General features: G+C 27.4%; 1 protein-coding gene across 2 annotated transcripts; it reads left to right on the top strand.

The window, feature by feature from the left end:
* The first annotated feature begins 3,891 nt into the window (after window positions 1-3,891).
* Window positions 3,892-6,131, top strand: LOC101244691 (3-ketoacyl-CoA synthase 11-like). 2 transcript variants are annotated; one of them, XM_004245166.5, is made up of 2 exons: window positions 3,892-4,102; window positions 4,266-6,131. In XM_004245166.5, exon 2 carries the CDS (start codon window positions 4,495-4,497, stop codon window positions 6,010-6,012), a length of 1,518 nt encoding a protein of 505 aa, XP_004245214.1. In that variant the 5' UTR covers window positions 3,892-4,102; window positions 4,266-4,494; the 3' UTR covers window positions 6,013-6,131. The 2 variants fall into 2 exon arrangements, with proteins under 2 accessions (XP_004245214.1, XP_010325133.1); XM_010326831.4 differs by having other exon boundaries at window positions 4,055-4,187.
* Window positions 6,132-11,845: the final 5,714 nt, after the last annotated feature.

The following is an 11,845-nucleotide window of genomic DNA, read 5'->3' as shown; positions in this document are numbered from 1 at the left end:
TTCGTCCCTATTTACTTGTCAAAATTTCATTATTTGATTTCTCTTTTTTGTCATTTTTGAAAAATTAAGGAAGTACAAATTTTTTTTAATTATATTCTCAATTTATTGTCTTTGGAAAATTTAGTAAATAAATATGTTTGGAATTGGATAAGGAAAATATGGTATACACACTGTATCGATTATTATTTTTTAATTTATGTGTCGAATTAAAATTTAACAAATAAATAAAGATAAAAAGAATGATAAATAAAAAAATATAGCTAATATGAATAATTATTATGTTAAAAAACTTACTCATACAAGTAGTTTTTTTCTTATTAAATCACACATTGATAATACATTGTGTCTATTTGTTATCAACTAAGCCTAATACATTTTAAAATATTTATAATATATCTATATTACATTGTTTGTTTGTGCCCTTTTCACTAAAACACAAAGCTATATTTTCTAAATCTTGCAGTTCCTTAGTCGTAGAAGTTTTGCCCCCAACTTGATTGTGTTGGAACTAATATTAGTATTTTTTTTTTTTAATACAAGTGTTAATTCATGTAAACTTTTATTTACGATTAACAAATAAATGCACATTGATTGGCCATATTTATTTGGGAAAATTTACGTGAGGTACGACTTAAGTCCAGTGGATGCTTGTTTTAATACTCTCCTTTATTCTTTATTGTTATATTTCATTTTTCAAAAGTCAATTCAATTAGTTTTCAAAGTTAAAAATTTAATTTTGAATAAAAAAATTGAATTTTTAAAAATTACGAAAAGTACTATAAATTATATTTTTTCCATATCAATATGATGAAAAAATAAATCATAAAATATTGATCAAAATTCTTATAGTTTTATTCTAAAAAGAAAAATTATATCAACTAAAAGTAAATAAAAAATAATAATTTTCCAACCTAGAATGTAATTTTCCAATGAAGAATTATCGCGTTGATAGCTTCGCCTAGGACTGCGTATAGTTTATAAAATATAAATTTAATCCTTCATTTTCGCTCTCTCCACACACCTCACGATAGGTAGAGAAACTTTATTTTTCAAAGTGAAAAACGTTAGTAAATTAAATTAAGTTAAACTCAAAAATGAATATGCAATTGTATAAACTAATTAACGCCTAGCTGCCCCCTCCCCACCTACACATTAATTATTTTTACACGTTAGAAAGAAACTACCAACCAATTTATAATCGCTACGGAAGTGCTGGCGTCCATTTTCTTCTCATTTTTTCTTTTCCAAGACGCATCATTTATAGTCCTACAACTAGTCAACTAGTATATATCTATTTAATAATTCATATCTATGGGTTGAAAAATGACTTGAAAAAATGTTAAATAATGATAAAAGAGTAAATTTATTTAGCTTTTTAATGTACTCAAAATTCAATAAAACCGTGACATATAAATAGAAATGAAAGGAGTATTTCCGTATAGACGATAGAGGGAGCCAAAAGCGTTACTAGTTATTTCAGTATGGATGAAATCATTACTAATTATTTTAGTATTGGATATATTTTTCAAAAAAAAATGGTATGTATTAGTAATTAATAATAATAATGGAGTCAAAATTTTTATTAAGGAGTGCCCAAGATATAAAATAAAAGTCTATAAGAGTTGTTATAAAAGATATAACACACAATTTTAAGTTATTTTTGGAACCCCTTAACCACTACACTAAACTTTGAACTTGTATCAAGGGGTGTTAAAATTTATGTATATTTATTAAATCAAATTTTAACCTATATATAGAATGTAAATTTCCAATAAAGGAATATCGCTTGACAAACCTTGCCCTATTAACCGTTATGATTTGACATAAAAAAATATTGAAAAATACTTAGAAACAAGGTGATAAACCAATAAACCATACACATCAGTTCACAAGTTACATCCGGCTAAAAGGGAAAAATGACATAAATAGTCTCTTAGCTATAGGAGTATAGTCTCTAAACTATACACTTAACATATATAGTCCTTTAACTATTTAAAAACTTGTCAGCTTTGGTCCCTTAACTATAAATTTACCGATTTTAGTCCCTTATAAAGTTACCGATTGTAGTCCTTTAAGTATTCAAAAACTTATCATGTTTGGTCTTTACCCATTTCTTTAATACAAGTAGCTTAGGTTTATTTTAACAAAAATATTCGTGAAATTAAATCTTTACCCATTTTTAAAGTTGTTTCTCTATCCCCACCTTTTTTTTCTTCAAAATACAGTTATTAAAAGAACAATAACGTCTACAATTCAAAATAAAAATTGATGAGGAAACAAGATATAAATACTAATTTTGTTCAATGGAGAATAAAATTAAGCATATAATTATTTTAATGACTTGAAGTCGCACTTGAATATATTTATTAGTGTGGATTTTATTGAATTCACTCAAATTCTTTACTTAAAACAAAATGAATAGAATAATAAAATTGATCTATTTAAAAATAATTTTTAAAAAATAATAAATATATCATTTATAAATTTTAATTTTTTAAAAATTAAACAAATTCTCTTCAATGAAGTCGTTGAAGTACAAATGTTGAATTTAACGGGGAATATCTTTTTTCTTTTATAATAAAGTTTAGCATATTTAAGGTAAATATGCTTCATTTTGTCTTGTATTAAATAAAATTGACTTATATTATTTTTACTCGTGAATTTTATTTTGAATCGTTAAGGTTAAGGTTCTTCGCATTAGGTTAATTTGAAGAAAATGAAGCGGAGAGAGAGAAACAACAAAAAAAGTTGCTAAAGATTTAATTTCTCGAGACATGAATTTCGTTAATATGAACCTATACTATTTATATTAAAAATGGAAAAAGACCAAACCTGATAAGTTTTTGAATACTTAAAGGATTAAAATTGATAATTTTATAGTTAATGGACTAAAACCGGTAAGTATATAGTTAAGGGACCAAAGCTCACAAGTTTTTGAATAGTTAAAGGATTATATTCGTCAAGTGTATAGTTGAGGGACTAAAATCGATAAGTGTATAGTTAAGGAACCAAAACTGAGAAGTTTTTAAATAGTTAAAGGACTGTATCCGTCAAGTATATAGTTAATAGACCATTTCAGATCTACATCTATAGTTAAAGTGACTAATGTGTCATTTTCTCGCTAAAAAGCAAACACTTTTACGTTGTAGCATAACCCAAATATTTGAGACAACAAGAAGTAAAAATAGAAAATCAAACTCAAAGTCAGGTATTTTATATACAAAATGATATAAAATTAATTATTTAATTTACAATCAAATTATTGATTAACCCGTTTAAAAAAAGCTTCAAACCATTAAAAATTGATAACCACGGAACATAAACCCATTAACAATAATATTAATAAATTAATAATTTTTTCAATTCAAATTATCTCTCTTCGATTTAATTTTAGACCGCCCTAACTTCGCCCCTAGTTAATAAAATAAAAAAATATTTGTTAAAAGAGCTAAAAATAAAAGTTAGAACACATAGGAAGAAAGATACCCGTCCAACATGTTCTCTCACCAAAAGTATGATTTTCATGGCACTGAAAAAATGGCCCAAAACAAGGGCCCACAGCTCTATGTAGAAAAGGCTGCAAGTCTACATTAGGGCCAACATTTTATCCTTTTATTAATTAAAAAAAAAACTTATATGTAGAATCACTCTTTTATTTTTTGATAATTTTACTTCTTCTTTTTTATGTCACATCTATGTACCAAAACACACACCTTATCTTATTGTTAAATAAAATCTTTTTAAAATTCAATCCCAATTTCCACTTTCTTAATTTATAAATATTCTGATCACTTATTTTTTTTAAAAAAAAAAATTATTCTCTTAAAAGATATAAAGTACATACTAGTTAAGAAGCATATTAAAAGAAAGAAGGTTAAATATATTAATAATTTTTTGAATACTAAAGTTTTCATTTATTTCAAACTATTAAAAAAAAAGTCCAAGAATTGAATGTAGTTCATATGTTGATTTTTGACCATCAACTCTTTTTAAAATTCAATCCCAATTTTCACTCTCTGGCTTATAAATGTTGTGATGAATCACTATACCAATTTAAAGACCATCTCCTCACTTCCCTCTCTCTTTAACTTGTGTTTTGAAGGTTTCTTATGCCCTTGTCTTTAATTGTTTTTCTTTTAACTTTTTAGTTTATCGAAAATAACCTATCTATCTCTTTTGCGGGCAGGGTAATAATATAGTTTGTGTATACATATATGTCATTGTTGTTGTAATATTGATTGATGTTTGTTGTTCTTTTTCTGCAGGTGGTTGTTTGATTTTGGGCTGAGTTTCTGGTGAGGTTGTTCTTGACTATTGTTTGCCCCCTTTGTCGTTAAACTACCCTTAAAATGTTGTAAAAATTCAATCTTGACTACTGGGGAAAGTCAACCTTTGTAGGTAAAACATTGCCCTTAAATAATAGACTCAATCTTGATTATAGGATTAAACTGTCCTTCAAGTGTTTGATTTTGGGTTTCTTAGAATTTCATCAAAATGAATGAATCTAATCCATCTTCAAATTCAAGAAACCTTCCTGATTTCAAACAATCTGTGAAACTTAAGTATGTTAAACTTGGTTATCATTACCTTATTACTCATGGAATGTACCTGTTTTTGTCACCTCTAGTTGTTATTATTGCTGCTCAACTCTCAACATTCTCACCAAATGACTTTTATGTTCTTTGGGATCAGCTTAGGTTCAATCTCATATCTGTTGTCATTTGTTCCACCCTTTTGGTCTTTTTGTCTACTGTCTATTTCATTACCCGTCCTAGCCCGGTCTACCTTGTTAATTTCTCGTGTTATAAACCCGAAGATGCTAGGAAGTGTACAAAGGGGACTTTCTTGGAGATGTCTAAGTCTGTTGGAACATTTTCAGATGGAAATCTTGAGTTTCAAAGGAAGATTGTTGAGAGGTCTGGTCTTGGTGATTCAACTTACCTCCCTGAGGCTGTGACTAATGTACCGCCAAATCCTTGTATGGCGGAAGCAAGAAAAGAAGCTGAGGCTGTCATGTTTGGAGCTATTGATGAGCTTCTTGCTAAAACCTCTGTTAAGCCTAAGGATATTGGGATTTTAGTTGTGAATTGTAGCTTGTTTAACCCGACCCCTTCTTTGTCCGCGATGATTGTTAATCATTATAAACTTAGGGGGAATGTTATTAGCTACAATCTTGGAGGAATGGGTTGTAGTGCTGGTTTGATCTCGATTGATCTTGCGAAAGATCTTCTTCAAGTCCATCCCAACACTTACGCCTTAGTGCTTAGTATGGAAAACATTACTTTGAATTGGTATTTTGGTAATGAGAAATCCATGCTCCTTCCGAATTGTTTATTCCGGATGGGTGGTGCTGCTGTGTTGCTCTCAAATAAACGATCTGATAAGAAACGATCAAAGTACCAGCTGGTCCATACTGTTAGAACTCACAAAGGTGCTGATGATAAGTGCTTCACATGTGTTTACCAATTGGAAGATTCCGATGGAAAAGTTGGCGTCTCTCTGTCAAAAGAGCTGATGGCAGTAGCTGGCGATGCTCTGAAGACAAACATCACAACATTAGGTCCTCTTGTGCTTCCTATGTCTGAGCAGTTCCTTTTCTTCGCCACATTGGTGGGAAGGAAGCTATTGAAGGCGAAGATAAGGCCTTATATCCCCGATTTTAAGTTAGCATTTGAGCATTTCTGCATTCATGCTGGTGGAAGAGCTGTACTGGATGAACTAGAGAAAAACCTTCAGCTTTCTGATTGGCATATGGAGCCTTCACGAATGACACTTCATCGATTTGGCAACACTTCAAGCAGCTCCCTTTGGTACGAATTGGCCTATTCAGAAGCAAAAGGAAGAATCAGGAAGGGAGATCGAACATGGCAGATAGCATTTGGTTCAGGATTTAAGTGTAACAGTGCTGTTTGGAAGGCTTTGAGAAGTATAAATCCAGACAAGGAGAAGAATCCATGGATGGATGAAATTCACCAGTTCCCTGTTGATGTTCCAAAAGTTGCAAGAATCTAAACAACTCAATGGAACTTAATATTAGCTAAGTGCTTCCAAAATGTGTAAAGTCATTAGTTGATCCAAATTTGTTTTGAGTTTCTAAAAGATTTATGAATATTGAACTACTTGTTTTCAAATCTTTGAATTCCAAGTATACCTGTCACGGACTTAGAGTCTTACTAAAGCTTTATGCGGCACTTGACAATTTATTCACTAATCTTTCAATCTCGTAAGCTCCGTGCGGAACGTGACAATACCTCTCATTATGTTTTGTCACTAGACTAACAACATACTTTGTTTCTTGTATGGATTTTTTAATATAAATATAAAATTCGTGTAAAAGTTACCAAGTTTCAGAAATCCCCATTCAATACCTTAATATTCATGTAAAATTCTTATCTAGACAGGGCACGTGTTATCGGGATTCATTGTGTAATATTAAATTATTTCATCAAACATGTTTACGTTGGAGAAGAGTTGAGGAATTATTGCTTTAATAATTGTTTTGTTTCATTAATCATTCAACTCATCCTACCCCACACACACAAAAAAGTATAATTCCAAAAGAAAAAAAATAGTGAAAAAGATTCTAATTGTCCTTTGGGGAGGAGAATATGATATTATAGGAAATACTATTTTGTAATTTTCTTCCTCAAAAGAACAATGAAAATCGAAATATGTACCTATTCAATAACATATTAATTGTTGTCTTCCAAATTTATTTCAAGTGAAGTCTTATGTAATATATCAAATAGTTACTTATTTAATTACTTTTTTATCCACCTTTTATTGATTCATCGCATCTGCTTATTAGCTGTGATAAATAAAATAATAATTTTATCATTCTTGGAATATAATAATTTTACATTTTAAAAAATATATTAAAAATTGTTATAATTAACCATAAGAAAAAATAGAAATTTAGTGATAAATTTTGACTGAATTTTTCAAACTGGACTAGTAATATATAATCCCTCACATCCGATGTAAATGAATTGTTATATTTTCAAAGCTTAACAACATTAATATTTTTCTTCCAGAATTACTTACCTACCTTTTTTTCAGATAATATCTTTCTTTGTATGATATGTTTAACACCCATTTATATCGAGTTAGAAAAAAATATAATAAATAAATAAAAATGAACGGAGTAAAATTTTAGAATTGAATATAATATTTGAAATTGGAGACGACAAACTCATTAAGGGGAAAAAGAAAAGATATTTTGTGAACATATGGTAATTGCCGACTTGACAAATCACAAATGTGAAGCTCGCCACAAGGCCAAACAAAATATTTGACTAATCTTATCACATTAAATTAGTGTTTTGTCATAAAAAATAATTTTATTTTCTTTGTTTTAATTTATATATGTTAGTTTAATTTGTTATTGAGTATAGAAAAGGAAGAAAAACTTTTAAAATTTTTAGTTTATAATTAGATATAGATGTTTCATTTTTTTTTTTAAAAAAAAGAAATTTCTTTTGTTGATAGTGGGGCTCCAACCCACAATGCTAACGTGAAAAAATATTTTCACCACTCTTTTTTATTATTGAACTATTAGTCAATTTTGTTAGAAGGTCCATTAGTGGTGTTTGTGGTTCGATTTGGATCAGTCAAGTGATTTTCAAAATTTAAAATTAAACCTGACCAAACCAAACAAAATATCGATTAGGTTTAATTTGATTTGTTAATCATAACCATAAATAACCCTAGGGTTCACAAGTAAATAACATATTTATTTATTAAATTTTTGAATACAAATATGAGATCTACGAAAAAGATAGTAGATTCGTTCGAAACCTATGAAATTTCTCATTTAGCTCTGCCTCTAACCGTAAATCATTTTATTAAAAATAAAATGATCATCTTAAAATTAAATTATTACAAAACATAAAAATATATCTTTTTTATGAACTAAAAAGAAAAATGAACTATTAAATTGGGGGGAGAGAAAGTATATTCTTGACAAAACTTACAAATAAAGTGAACACCCCTAGGCCCTATACAAAACTACCCCAAGAAAGCATTATTAAGATGTTATTTATACAGTATATATTTAAAATAGATGTACGAGAAAACAGAGAACTGGACAAGTAGGCTTTTTTTCATTTTTAATAATTATGTGTTCGAGTCAATTTTATTTATTCTCTTAATTAATTTAACGGAATATAAAATATCTCCTACCAGCAAAATTATTTGGTCAAATAAGAAAAAGTATTTTGAATAAATAAACATTTTGGTCATATAAAAGGTGTCAAGCACGCACGTCAGTTATGTAGACCAGAATTATATATGACTATTTTATTTTTTATTTTGGTTAATAATTATGTATGATTTGTAATGTAAGAATGCATAGAACATGCATGCATTTAAAAATATTATTTTAATTCAGAGAAACGTACAGTTGAAGTGCATGTTCTTGTATTAAGAAAACATATGAAAACGTTTCTACATATGTTCACAATATGATTAAAATTTTTCTGAAACAAATCGAAGTATCAAATTGATTATAGAAATCATCATTTGATTTGGTTTTGAATTTAAAAAAAAAATTGACAATATTTGATTGGTTTGGATTTTATTTTTATAAAAAGTATAATATAATTGAATCGAATCGATAAATTATATAAACTACTCTTATAATTTTATTAATTTTTCATAATTAATAATAAATATATTATACCTTTTAATCATTAACTTAGTCAACTTAATTATTCCACGTGCATTATAGCATTATTAGAGTGGGAAATTGTATTATAGCAAATTATTAATTTAAAATAAGTGTTATAACTAAAGTTTTATTTAATTCTAATTTGTAGCAAATAAATTGTCATTTTCACCCCTCTCTTTCCTGAATCTCGCTCTTCATTCTCAAATTTTTTTCTCGAATCTCTCACTTTTATACAAATACAAATGTATAAATTGTATTAGTGTTTGTATAAAGCAAGAGAGACGGTATATACAAATACAAATACCTATCCTTCTGTCATATACATTATATAATTATACTACTACAAATTCCCCCCCCCCCCCCCCCCCGCATTGTCTTTGGCCTTTCTCTTTCTCACTATATAGAAACATAAATTATGCAAATACAATGTACAATTCGTGTTTGTATAAAATTAGAAAGAGTTTTGATATATAAATACAAATGTTTTAACTTGATTAAATTATATACAAATTTAAATTTTATGCAGATATACAAATACAATCATTAATATGTTACATAGTAGTTACATATATATGTATAATTATCTAACTCATATACATATTATATATACAATTTATCTCTCTCAACTCTTTGTCCTCTCTCGCTCGTGTCTCTCCTAAACTCGCTCACCACTCCAGCGTAACACAACGAACATATACATATATGAACATAATTTTTATAAATATAAACATCTGATTTATACAAAATACAAATCACTGCAATATATAAAGTACTAATAAAATTTTATATTTATTATTCCTAAAATTTACTCTATTTAAAGCTTATGTCTTGAACTAAAAGGAAATGCACAAGCCCAACACTATAAAAGTCCAGTGTGGTGTATTGTCGATTTTTTAATTTTCTTTGGCTTACAAGATAACTATCTACTCTTTTAAGTTGCTTAATTTTTAGAACAATTGACTACTTCATTTAAAGTTGTATATTGATTGTCTAGCCGTTAGCCATGTGAAAATGAGGAGCCTCATTAATTAAGCAACTTAAATGTTGACTACGTTCATTTTTAAATGTCATAATTTTTTTATTAAAGTTAAACAATAAGAATTTTGATTATTATTTACAATATTTTTTTATACTTTTCTTATGATTTTTAATCATCTAAATTTTTATTAAAAATATTAAATTAATATAATTTAATTTAACTTTAAAAGTTAATTAAATTTATTTTTAAAAAATATAATATGATGATTAAAAATGAATACAGTGAGTGAGTATATAAAAGCTTTTACACAGGAGCCTGTCAACTGCTATTAATAATTAAGGACAATGTGAAAATCTTCTATATATATTGTTTTTGGGCTTTGTTTAAAATTATACTTTACCTACAAGTATTGGGTCTAAGTGCCAAAAAAAAGAAAGAAGAGAAACACAGAGAATAGAACTGCCAATCGACACTTAATATTCACTATCCTTTCGCTGATATTTCTATCTCCCTCTCGAATATCTAATATGTTTCTCTCATAAGTATTTGCTATTTTATTTTCTCTTTGATAGTTGATACATCTCTCCCATTTCGGATACATCATTTCCTTATATATTTGGACAACTATCGACGTAAACGGACGTTCAGTGATATATAAGAGATTCTTGTAATTTAAAAAATAATAGAGAAATAATGTAACTAATTCTTAACCGTTTAAATTTATGGAAATTATACTATTATATTTTCATTAACTTTTTAGTGACTTTCATAGTAATCATTAATCAGACTGTATGGGATCGATTCATTCAACAAAAATTGAAAACTGCCATCATTTTTGCATTTGTAACATCTTTTCATATTACATGACAAGTATATTATATTTCCTTCACTTCATATACCAATTTAACTTCCATGTACACTAGTCTCTATGGATGTCTTTCAAAGAGTATACTATAGTAATCTTTTATATTTAATAAAAAATCAATCAATTTTATTTTTTTTAAAAACTCGTTATAGAAAAGATTCAACTAGAATTGACTTAACTGATTTAATTTAAGTTTCGTATTTGAAATTTCGAATTTAGTTAGTTTGATTTTCTAGATAAAAGTTGAATCATGATTCATGAGCCCCTAGTTGCTACGAATATATACAATTTTCAAGTAAATAATTAAAGTTTGCCTAATGTAGTTTCATAAAAATATTCAGATACCTTCTTTTGTTGCTCTCGAATATCTAAAAAGGGTACTAAAGAAAATTATTTATAATAACAAACTATTAATTCAGATTAACTGTCATAGTCATAGTTTGATTTAATTGTATCTCGTAGCAAATTGTTGCTATTTTGCCTCTCTTCCTTGTGAATCCGGCTCGCCACTCGTGACAGTCTCTTCCTCGCCTCTCTCGCTTTCATACAAACACAAATGTATAAAATGCGTCTGTGTTTGTGTAAAGCGAGAGAAAAATATTGTCTATATATACATATTTTCGTTCTCGTCTCTCCCCTCTCCTATATCTCACTCGCCTCTTTCACTTTATACAAACACAAATGTATACATTGCGTTTGTGTTTGTATAAAGCGAGATAAAATTGTATATACAAATACAAATACATATACATATATTTTCGTCTTATACACTTGTGATTATACAAAAACAAATCTTCCGATGCCAAATTTTCTTTTGTCTTTCTCTCTTATGTCGCTTTATACAAAAACAGATTATACAATTGAATCTTTTGTATATAAGTATTATATATATATATATATATATATAAATGATAGAATTATATATATATATATATATATATATATATATATATATATATATATATATATATAAATGATAGAATATTTAATTAATATTTTTATAATAATTTTGTTTAGTGTAGAATAAAATGGTAATTCAACTTTTCACTTTGAAGTTCCCACTTATATATATATATATATATATATATATATATATATATATATATATATATAGATAGATAGATAGATAGATAGATAGATAGATAAAGAGAGAGAGAAAACTATACATTTAATAGTCATAACAAATATAAAATTTGTTATGAAGTGCAATATGCAAACTATAATTATACATATAAATCTGATTTTGGTGTTTACTATACGTAAAGTTGCTTTACATTTTTCATCACTGCAGACAAATCTTAAAATAATTAAAATTATATAATGACAACAACAA

Source organism: Solanum lycopersicum, chromosome 8, assembly GCF_036512215.1.
Source record: "Solanum lycopersicum chromosome 8, SLM_r2.1".
NCBI lineage: Eukaryota > Viridiplantae > Streptophyta > Magnoliopsida > Solanales > Solanaceae > Solanum > Solanum lycopersicum.
Note: the sequence above shows the minus strand (reverse complement) of the source record. Positions and strands in the feature narration are given on the sequence as shown.